This window comes from Notothenia coriiceps, unplaced genomic scaffold, assembly GCF_000735185.1.
Source record: "Notothenia coriiceps isolate Sejong01 unplaced genomic scaffold, NC01 NC01_scaffold00000339, whole genome shotgun sequence".
NCBI lineage: Eukaryota > Metazoa > Chordata > Actinopteri > Perciformes > Nototheniidae > Notothenia > Notothenia coriiceps.
Window position 1 is genome coordinate 23,900,111 of NW_011333040.1, and position 12,137 is coordinate 23,912,247.

The following is a 12,137-nucleotide window of genomic DNA, read 5'->3' on the forward strand; positions in this document are numbered from 1 at the left end:
AAATGCAATTGGAAAAGCCAATTTCAATAATTTGTTATCTTACCTAAGCTGGCACTATGTAAGTAAACATTGAAATTCTATTTGACAAGGCCTGGTATACTCGAGAGAACAAAAATATCGGGTGATCGAGGTTATCTCTTGAGGAGAGAAATTAAATCAAAGCCATGACTAGCAATTCTTTAACAAACTCATACAAGGACAAGAGCAAACATTATTAGTAATTGCTTTTTTATTTGATCTTTTCATGTATTTTTTTTTCAGATAGATCACAATAAACACAGCCTTTAGACAATAGCAGTTGAAGTAATCCATACAAATGAATGTCTCTGGTCTTTTCACCAGTTGCCCATCGTAGCGTGGAGCCCTATGCTATCTGTGTGGGCTTGGGGGTGAGGGAACAACACTGACAAACATTGGGTGCTTGTTTTAACTAACCAAAATGGCATGTTGTCACTACATGTGTGAAGCAGTGGTTGACTGGTGCACCGGCATCAGTGAGTCCAGAGGCGGTTAGCCACATTCAACAAGGCCCTGTCTTAATCACTCAATAAGACCACAAGTCTCAAGTGGGCAAAAACAACCCACTCCAGATTTGAGTAATGCACTGCCAACAGTGTATGGCGCCAACAGTGTGTAATTAAACAATGAGAGGCCTTGCTCAATCTCAAACTATGTGTAGACCTCAGCAACAGCAGCCTCTGCTTTAAAAGACAGAATATAGCCTGAGATAGGGGCCATGGCTTTAAAGAATACCTTCCATCCACTTGACCTAGCTCAGTTTGTGAGTGTACAGACTGGGGCCAGGCCAAGGGGAACACCATTCGAGGGGACAGTACTTAAATGTGCATGATGTATGACAGTGACTGTTTCTAGCAGGCAGAGCAACAGACAAGTTGTGGGGTGACCCCTCACTTTAATTTAATGTCCAAATAAAAAAGAGACCACAGCAATCTAGATTCTGTGTGAGTGAAAATTGAAGCTATAGGACACAGGTTAAAGAAATAAAATAAGAAAAAATGAATTGTTTTGTCAAACAATAAGGGCCATGGAAGCGAATCAAGCACAGGTATAAACTGCTTGATCCAGCATGAGGACTGAGAACAATGGGCTGAAAAGAAAAGAAAGCATGAAGGCAGGTGTTTCACATTAGTCTGGGTAGTGATTTGCCCTCTCTTTCAGCCTTCATCTTACCTTTAAGGGCCTATGCATTTTAATTGAAGGCAGTGTGCTGCTGAGGTGCCTGTCTGTGTGTATCGTGCTGTGTGATTGCGCACACGTGTAACGTGTATTTTTGTCAACATCACAGTTGCAGTGCACATTTTTAACGGCACATTTTTTAAATGTTTTTATAATGTGAATGTCAGGCTTGCTTGATTTATCCAGATACTTGCGAGAGATTACAAATAAAATCTAATTTAAAAATAACCATACATAATTTTCTCCTCTGTCAAATCTTCCGAGCCCTCTCTAAAAACAGCCTCTGCCATCTCCAAAACCAAAACCTTCACAGAAAAAAGAGAGGAGAAGAGCTTACAGTTGCTTTGCTCTCAGAGGCGAGAAAGCAAACAGCTGAAGACAAGGAAAGTAAGCAAATGAATAGTGAAAGAAGATAACAAGTACACAAAAGAGACAGAAAAATGGCAAAATGATAGGAGGATGTCCAAACATGTAACTCGATTAAGAAATAGAAGTAGGAACAGAAATACAAAAATAGTCATAAGTGATATGGGTGGAGGATAACATGTCTTATATCTGTCTTTACATTAAACACATCAGGAGCCTTATGAACGCAAGTCACTGTTCCCTCTCACAGCTTCATCTTACATAGATTTGGTGAAGGTGGTCATATTTCCCAAAACACACATAGTCTAATAGCCTACTGTTCTGCTTATTCTACTATCAGAGTATATTAGAAAAAGCACCTCCCTTATTTCAGAGAGTGGCCGAAATGTGCCAAAATTTTCAAAAATAAATGTCTGTATCATTTTTTTAAGAAAGCCTGAATGTGAAGACACTTGGTTATATAAACCGTGTACCTAAACAGCTAAGACATCAAATCCAAAGTAACTTCAGATAGAATTTCAGATGTCAAGTTTCTCTGCAAAGTATGAGAATTCTAACATGTATCGAGAAGGAGTACATACATAAACAACACAGACTGCTGAAAAAGAACCTCTTTTGGTCCTTCATAGAAAATGCACATTCTGGTTGACCAGGGCTTTATAAGCAGTCACAAGCTCCACAGATACAACAAGCTCTCCGCAGAGACAGTAAGGCAGTTTTATGATCACCAAGGAAACCACTCCACTTTCCATATGGCAGGTTTCTTTTTTGGAAAGAAAGTAAAAACATAATGAACACAAGATACGCATACTAGTTATTGTTAAAGAAAATAGCTGCCCTGTAAAAATCTGCTCAGTAAAAATATTTAAACTGTTATCTTGTGGTTGTTGCTTTTTGTTGTTGGTTTGAATTGTATTCTTTATCAGCTGGCTCATTAAGCTTTCAACAGTTATTAATTTTGATCCAACTGGACCGTCGGGTAAAAAGAGGCGACATCTCAAAAGCACTGAAGCCAGCCTGCAAAGACGCAGAATAGAGAGGAAACAAAACATCAACGAAAAACCCAAACTAAAGCAAACTCACAGAGTTCGACAGCTACTAAGGCAACGTTTGCCAAATACAATATAAGCCCATGTATATTGCAACACAACTATATATTAATTTAATAAAATACACAATATAGCTTTTGTACACATAACAATTTGGCTCAAATGCACAGAAATTGCAGGAAAATCAATAAAAATATGTTTTGATGTAAACACATCTAAATTGGGTACATTTACACATATAATGATATTATGTATAGTGATAATGTGAAGGGACATTTTCTTGTTTATTTTTATTTTTGGATATTTGTCTTCGAAACAATGGCAGTGTCCTTTGCAGTTCTTTGAGTTGATACCCCTCACTTGACCCTAACTCAAGGACACTTTTTGCTGAGATTCCTCATTTCCTTTTTTTTCTTATAAAATGTATAAATATTTTGTTAATATTTGGACACTATACATGGATTCATACATTTAGTTATCTATATGATCATATAGATATCATCTTTTCACAGTTAAGGAAAAAATGTCCCTTTTTATACAACTTGTGATTGCCTTAAGGCATAGTCACACACATGATAAATCACTGTACACAAGGGACAGAAAGCTGATGATGTTCATGTATAAGACAATTACACAGATGGCCAGTTGTGTGTAAGCATTAGTGTGTATGTGTTTGTAGGGTCATCAGTGCATGTGCATGTGTATGCGCATAGTGTAGTGTACATGTGTAAGATGTGTGTAAATTGGTGCATGCAACTACACCAGTGAGCAACATGAATGTTTAAATAGAGGCGTGAGACAGACACAGCTTACACATGTGACTACAATGACAGGTGAAACATGGTTACACTGTTAATAATTCTCCTTCAGCGTAGCAATTAAGCCCCTCGTCCCCAAGTCCTTAACTGACGACTGTGATCACACACCTGATTAACCAATATCTTCATGTTCAAATACAGGATCCATCAGACACTAAACACCTATATTAAAGTCAAGAAAGATAAGGTTGTTTTGTGTATTTCGGCCTTTCACTGTCCCAAATGGATCAGAATTTCTTTCACTGTTTCCGCATCGATTGTCATGTCTGACCATAAATAGTCCTTTTTTTTCATTCCGTTTCTATGGCCAATATACATAACAGAAATCCACCTACACACACTTAGATATGTAGGATTTCACAAGAGACCATGAACAACACACATATGAGCTGGTGGGCACTTAGATAATAGCTTGCGAGGTGCCAGAGGCATAAGTCTCTGCATTTTGCTTAAGAATCCAAAACAAAAAGAGTTTATAAATTCATCAGAATTCAGATGTTACCCAGTTCCTTTTTGTTGGTAGCAATCTTAGCCCCAAAACGGGTGCCAAATGAATAAATGTTCCCATTGTCTGTTAAGTGTCAGTATTTTCAACAACCAATACAGAGAAAAGAGCTCCTATGATAAGAGCCCATTAACCTTTTTGATTTGTTTTGGTGACAGTTTTGGCATGAGAGTTTTTGAAATAGCAGTATATTCCTCTCTCTACCTTCATACATATTTTGTTGCAGTCCTTTGTGTCACTTCCTGAGTGTGCCTGTGGCCTCACTTCCTCTGCAGTCCTGCAATAGTTTGTCGATGTCTCTGACCACCTGGTCAGCGTCCATTCTGTCACGGCTTGCGTCAGGCTCCACCTGCTCCAGCACACACTCCATTTCCCCTGTTGCCTCTTGGCTGATCCTAGAGCGGGCTTCTGCAAGCACCTTGGCCACTGGGTCCATGGGAGGCAATGGTGGGTAGACCCCCTGGTCTCTGCTTTGTTTTGTTGGTGACAGGTACTGACCATCAGGAGGCCCGTAATGGCCTGAGCAGGTGGCAGGGGGAGGTTTGCCTTCAGCTCCGTCAGCTGGGCTTTTGACTGAATTGCAGGGAGACATGGTTGAGCAGCTCTTGGTAGGACTACCAGAGGCTGAGGGTACCTCTTGGAGCAGTGGACTTAGGGCGCGTTTTGCCTTCAAGTAGGGCTTAACGTTGGCCACTAGGATGGTGTGGTCACGCCTTTCTTTTCCAAATGTACAGAACGTCTTCTTGCCATTGGGGTTGACAGTCTCGTAGGTCTCTGCCTCAGGCACAGTCTCCATCCCTGCCGGCACGAACATATTGTTGCGGTAGTCGACTCCCTCGGCCTGGTTTCCTCCAGCGGGGAACTGGGGCATCCAGCAACGGTCCGAATGGCCCAGTACCCGGCACTCTTCTGTACAATTCACACAGTCCTCATCTGCAGACAGAAGAAAGGGAAGAGGATGGAAGAAGAACAAAGTGATGTTTATGTTAGAATTGTGCGTAGAAATCAAGAAAAACATTAGGGTTATATAATCATAGAACGATCATGAGACTAAACTGTACAAAGGGCCAAAGTTAAGAGGAGGGTTAGGGTTAGTTAGTTAGTTAGTCAAACCAAATATAATGAGGAAAGAGTCAGCTAAGGATGTCCTATTCCAAACACACATGTTTGCGTGCTCATGTGCACACATCTTTCCAAGGGACTGGGGGACACCTGCTGGCATTTTCCAAAGCTCTGATCAAGGGGATGGCAGAGCATATAGAAGGGTTGGGGAGGGAGCGAGAGAAAAACAACAACAGTTGAGGTTTGGCAAAGGCATAGTGCCGTTATCATAAATTCATGTCAGTGGGCTTTGAAGCCCTCCCTAGACAGAGAGGCTGTGCCAAATGGCTTGTGCTTCCTGCCTGTGTGTTTGTGCCTGTTTATTTGTGTGCTCCTTGTTGTTGTTATGTGCATGCGCTGGAGTGTATACGTTTGAGTGTGTTCTCTCCTCTTTCATCTCTATTCAGAGGGATGCACACTCTGGCTGATTATGGGAGTGTTCATGCCTGAGTCAAACAGATCCAGAACTTGGTTAAAAAAATTATAATAATAAAAGACGAGCCCATTTTTTTCCCCTCTTGGGCGTGAAGTGAAAAATAGAGAAAAGAAATGGAGCATCTGTTGTCCCATAAATGGATTTTTTCCATTGGCCGGGTGTGATGAAACCAACAGAACACAAAGAAATGCGGTCTTAACAGGGACGGTACAAATGAAATTGGTGTGACTAGTCACTTGTTTCATTGACACATTAGATATTGTTATGTACAGTGAGTAGTCAGTTACAACTAACTGGTGTACCGTTATTAAACACTGTGTATAATGTTTTGCAATGCTGTGGCCACGCAAACAGATGATTTGCAAATTATACTTGACACATTTCAGTATGCTGCTTTCCAAAATCCTTATATAGGTTAAAGAAGAGTGGCCCTAACACATTACAGGTTTTTAAAACCCAAGACTGCAAAGTAAAATCTCAAGTAAAATCTGAATGTTGCTTGAACAGATTTCTAAAGAAATGCAACATCAATTTGCATATTGGTTTTGAGATATGTGCATCTCTGTTTGTGGAGCCAAACCAGAAGACTGCAGACAGAAACCACACTACCGATTTCTCTTTGCATTGCAACAATTGTTTGTTTGCTAAAATAAACAAACTGCTATATAACTGAGGCAGTTTTCTTTGTTATGAGGAATTAGGGAAGTCTATTCATTGGAGCTTCATTGGCATTGTTGATGTTTGTATAGCCCAATGGTCCATAGCACAAGTGGAAAATAACAATATTTGAGCTAAAACGTCGCCTTAAATTTAGCAATTAGATCCATTCCATTTCAGCAAGTCACGTTTCACCTCCCCTACTAAATGTTGATGATTTACCTTGAATACCTATGATGAGTCTTTCTCCACATATATTGAATGTGGGTTTTGTATTATGTGTAATGTGTCTTCCTGTAAGAAATCTGAAACCAAAGTCAAGAGGTGGACTTCTATAGGATATGTTAATGCTAGCTTGAAAATATCCCATTAGGATTCATATAAAGGTAACGTCTAAGAGTCGTTAGGCTTAGTAATTCTTAGTTATCCACTGTCATTCTCAACTAAATGAGAAAAAACAACATGACTGTTTAGAGCTGTAAAGCCACCCCATCAACCCCATTATGTGATGCATGGATCTTTACAGTATGGTGAGTGTGCTGCCGTGAAAACCATAAACCTCGGACTAATACAATCTTTCATTGACGCAAATGAGCAGGCAGAGTGGATGTGCTTGAGTGCATTTTGGTGGGCTGTCTTTGCTGTGTTGCGGGTCAGCAGCCCAGATTCCTGGGAGACTGCCACACTAAGCTGAAGCGATGAGCTTAACACTTCACAAATGTTTGAAGAAGCCACACAGTGCTGGCAATGAGAGCCTGACATTTCCCATGTCGAGGCAGTCATCTGAAGAGGAAATAAGGTGAGCTGGAAAGCGGAGACCAGACCACTTTGAGATGGACTCCATTTAAGTGGTGTGGGATGAAAGAATTCATCTGCACGAAGTGAGAAGCATTTGCGTGTGTGTGCCTGCGTTCACACACGAGTGGCTCGAGATTTAAGAGAGAAAATACAAACAACATGTCAAAGCACAAAAGATCGATGATACGGACAAAAACTTGTACATAAATAAAACAAACCTGAATACACTTTGCAACAGTAACATGCCGTTATTGTAATCCATCATCAAGCCACAAAATATAGACCCTTTGTGTAACCAAGCTTAACAGCTCGACAACCACTGCCTTTCACACACCTAGCTTGCATGCATTTCCAGACACACACAATTAACTTGGCCCCTACAATGTCTTCATGCTCTCAGAGGTGATTGTCCATTCACCGAGTGCATATTAAACCATAAATAATCCATGCAGACATATTTCCCTCTATTTAGTTGGAGGAAACCTCTGATAGATTATTTATGTCTCAGCTGCACGTTCAACCTTGAGGCGTTCTCCTCATATCTATGGTTAACAATATGACATATGAGAGCAAGGGTGACATCCATCTCCCTCCCTCCCTCCCTCCCTTCCTCTCTCTCTTTTGCCCTCCCTCAATTTTTGCCATGGCTCTACCAGCTCTCTGGAAATGGCAATGGGAGCCTCCACCAAGGACACATTTGCATGTAGTGATTTGGCTACCAGGAGCGTGCTCGGTCTCCAGTTTCTTTCCCAGCTCTTTACATGGCCCAAGATAAATTACACTGATGGATACCCTTAGACGTGCAATCATTTGTCACAATTCAATTCACCTCTCAGTCAATGATTTGATATGATATAAAGATAAAGCACACATATAATCAGCTTTATTATATGCAATAAATCACTTAATATAATAATAATGATATTATCATATCAACTAACTTTATTAGCTCCACTATCTGTAAAGGACTTACTTTCACCTACTCACTTTTACATTATGTTAGTATCCAGTGTGTATTTTTTTTTTCTTTGCAACATCATTGCTTTCATATCAGACTAAATTAGTATTCCTATTTGTTCACTTGGACCTCAATATATTAATCTGTGTTTACAACAGGCATACCATTGTTTTTTGTTTTGTTTCATTGTTCGCAAATCTCATCTAACAGACAAGGCTCTAAAAGGACAGAACATATTCTCTAGACTGGCACTGAACCAAACTTGAACAAAGGAGGAAAAAAGGAGGCTACCGCATTGATATGCAGCAAGAATTCTATGATTACTCGGTATAAAGCGTGCACAAATATATATATCTAAGAGACAACAGGAGAAACAAGATTCAGGTTAAGTTACACAGAAACTGTCACTGAAACGCTCATCAATGCCCGGTCAGGATAGAGAAACAGTCAATGCATGTATCTTTGCTGCTCTATTGTAGACGCTTGACCCGAATCCCTGATTGAGATCAGATATTTATTACACCTCTATTGGAAACCAAAAAGTTTAATTAACTTCACACACTCTTTTGTACTTGTGATATCTTTCCTAACCACGAGCAGCCGGAGCTATCTTACTACCCTTGGCAGGGTTAATTGCCTTGCTTTAGGGCAAAAAAGCAAGACTGGGTAACAATGAGTTAAGATAGGACAGCCACGTAGCTGCCAGTTATCCTTAATGCTAAGAACACATGAAACACATTAAAATAGCAAAGCTGCTCTAAGAAATATGTGAGATTTGCAAAAGGACACAAAGTGTCAAAGGAATCTTTACTAAGTCAGAAAACCCTTTAATTTAGCAACATTGCAAAACAAGTGGAAGAACAACATGATCCGTCTACACTGTGTTATTTCAGGGTATATGCAAGTCAAATGAATACCTTTTAAGACCTTTTTTAAGACCTTTGCCATACATTTTAAGACCTCATTGCCACTTCGAGTTTTAACCGGTTACATTGGCGACACATTTTCTATATACAGTAATGATTGTCCTTCCTCCTTATCTTCCAACCATTTGGACGCAGACTTGCATTTCCCCATAACGATGTTGTTTAACAACCGGCGTAAACGGACCTTCGCGCGCTATCAAGCATTGAGCGTGCGATGTCCTGTTCAGATGACGTCAAATCCAACGGGATGCCATAAATAAACTACACAGAATCACACTACACACCTACGCAATAATTACATTCAGTCAGACTGTAGAATACAACCTCTTTGGACAATTGACATACTTATTGAAAACAAGCTACAAAATGGAAAATGCTGTTTAATACTTTTTAATAGCCTTAATTTTCGCTAAATTTATTCATCAACTTTTAATACTTTTTAAGACCCCGCGGACACCCTGTATTTGTCAACATCAAATACTGCTGTGCCACGCAACAGCAACTGTGGTGAGATAGGTCAGTGAGAGCGAATAGAACGATTTGTTATTACGGTCTGAACCAATCAGGTGCCTTATATAAAATGCAGAAATCTGTCCCTTACATGTTTCTCTTGAAAGTGACTAGGACACTTTAAGAGGCACTTCTTGCAGAAAAAAATTGAATAATTTGAATGAATAAATTCAATAAAGCATTCCATTAAAAAACAGATTGGAGCATCTTACTTTTAGTGTATAATGGCTGCCCACTGTTTTCAAAACAGAAGAAGGCGATGATGAAAGAACATAAAACTGCATTTGTCGTGCTTTGAAATTGCATATGTACGTATGTCCTGTTTAGAATCTGAAACCATGGCAGTAAATAGTTATTGTACAGCTATATCCTTTCTTTTTTTTGTTTTGTGTACAAATTCAGATTCGCTAACTTTTCCTCTCGGATTTCTGTTAGTAGAATGGTTTGATCTTTAGAATCCAGATCACGGAGCACATGTTGTGTACATGAAGTTGATGGATTTATTATTGGTAATTTAAGTTTTCAAGCTTCCTTTTTCCAATACTCCTTGAAAAGACCCATGCAAATGCACACAAACACACAATATCCGCCATCACAACTCCACTAGATATGATGTGCAACCTATTGTCCACTGTAAAATGTCAAGTTGGAATGAGGTTGATATTAAAAAAACTCCAATAACCCAAGGGGGTTGAAGAGGAGTGCCAAAGGAAAAACAAAACTTAATAAAGTCAAGCCTAGGCTTCCACTAGAAAATGTGTGTTACTGTGATTTAAGTATAGTTACCATATATAAGCAGCCACATTTGTATCAATGTTATATATCATGAGTTATTGGTACCATTATATAAAATAAAACAATCGATCAGCAAGAAGGACTTCTCTCAGGTAATTAAAAACAAACTGGTCACCATTTTTGGATCCTGACTTGTTCTTTTCCTCCTCCTCGACTAACATTTTCAAACTTTAAGGGTTGAAGCTTTCAGTATGATGTGTGACGGATGTGCACCTAAACCTGCGAGTGTAACAATTTGCAGGTGTATCAGTGTGTATCATAAAGCAGAGTGTGATTTCCCTAAACAGCCTTTTCTCCCCCCAGACACCTGCCCCCCTGGCCCTACATGCCCATCCCTCCTCGCTTTATTACCCAGCCCTGTGATTAATGTCCCTCTGTCACACACTGTAGTTCCTGTGGTGGAAGGGAGAGAGAAACCAAGAGAGAGTTGTACTCACACCGAGGCTACTGCTAGAAAACCGCGAGCTGGACACAGAACTTGCTGCTTTACTAGTGAGGTAGTGTTCAGTAAGTCCAAAAAAACTAAAGATTGAGCAGGAACGTACAAACACATAACGATTTAGCGTCCATTGCAGTGTTGGTAAATAATGTTACCATCATGCACACCTGGCTAGTCATTAGACAGACCTATGAGCTCCTAAAGTAGTCTACTGTAGGTGAATAGGTAGAATGATCTGAGATAATGTGTGTGTGCACTTGTGTGTCGATGTTGTGTTGTGATTAATATCCCCAACCCACCCAAGGTGGACAGGAGGAAAGGCAGCTGACGAATTGCGCAGAGCATCTGTGACAGACCATGACTGCACCTGTTCACCTGAGGGAGCTCACAGTGTGTGTTTGTGTGTGCATGCGAGTGTGTTATTGTGTTTTTAATCTCCTTGCCTACTGCATTCTACAGCCCAGCTGATACATGCAACCCCCCTCTCCCTGCATTCTCAGCCAATCAAGTTGACTAAATATTTGAACTGCAGAGATGAGATAATCTTTACTCTGACTGGGCCTAATGTTTAGTAAATATATGACTTCTCAGGTTGCCAGTCTGACAAAGAAACGTCTTGTCCGAGTGAAAAGACATTTTTCTAAGAAATCAGTTTCAGAAATTGACTTATTTTAAATTCTGGGAATTACTTCAAAATAACTGCTATTTAATCATGAAACTCTGCTCTCTTATTCTACTGGAAATTAGATGTTACCCTGACACAGACCAAAATAAGTCCACATGCTATATTGTGATCACTTCAGCTATAGAGCAAGCTTTTTTGATATACATTTCTTTTTACGCAGCATTGCTGTTGTGAAAATGAGAACATTACTCCAGTGTGTTACTGAATCTGATATTGTTATGATTCTCGAGCAGAGCGCGGCTGGGAAGCAGGTTCTTCTCCACAGTTAGCAAGTCTGTTTTGTCAACATTATATCAAGAGGTGGCAATGAAATGGTATTTCCATGCTAATGCTGTTTGGGGTTTTCAACATAGTTTGATCCGTAATCTTCATGTTATGCTGGCCTACTGCTCAGCTGGAAATCTATAAACAACAGTAAATATTGTGATGGTCATGGTGTGATTTCAAGTGTTAATTGGAGTAAAGTGCGTTTTTAAATACATTTTAACCTTATTTTCACTTTTAGCTTATCCACGGCACTACATCGCACAAACAATATAATTAACTGGAATATTTTATCCGTTTCCAAATTAAAACTGTTCTGTTTAGCGTTAAATTATAGATTTTAAGTTATATAATGACTGTGCTGTGTGTTGAGGGAATAGGTGTGGATTGCTTTTTGCAGTAGGTGGCTCAGCACTATGAGAAGGATACTCCTCTCCAGTGTAATAGCTTTTATCACAGTGGGAGGCAAGAGAATACCAATGCATAGCAGGGAAAGCTTTGCAGGAGCAGTGGGGGTGCCCGGTGGCTTGCACTGCCGGGCCTGAATCAAGGACATGTATCTCAGGATCAAACACGTCCTCTCTTCAGGCGTTCCCTCACAAACTGCAGGCCTCTCCGTCAGCTAATGCAGAG

At 40.0% G+C, this 12,137-nt stretch overlaps 1 protein-coding gene across 3 annotated transcripts in view; it reads right to left on the bottom strand.

Moving 5' to 3' along the window:
- Positions 1–211: 211 nt before the first annotated feature.
- Positions 212–12,137, bottom strand: part of pcdh17 (protocadherin 17) — a 53,266-nt gene continuing 41,340 nt past the window's right edge. For all 3 annotated transcript variants that reach the window (XM_010775810.1, XM_010775802.1, XM_010775795.1), the window contains exon 5: positions 212–4,868. In XM_010775810.1, coding sequence (XP_010774112.1) covers positions 4,171–4,868 — 698 coding nt within the window. In that variant the 3' untranslated portion in view covers positions 212–4,170. The remainder of the gene's footprint in view (positions 4,869–12,137) is intronic.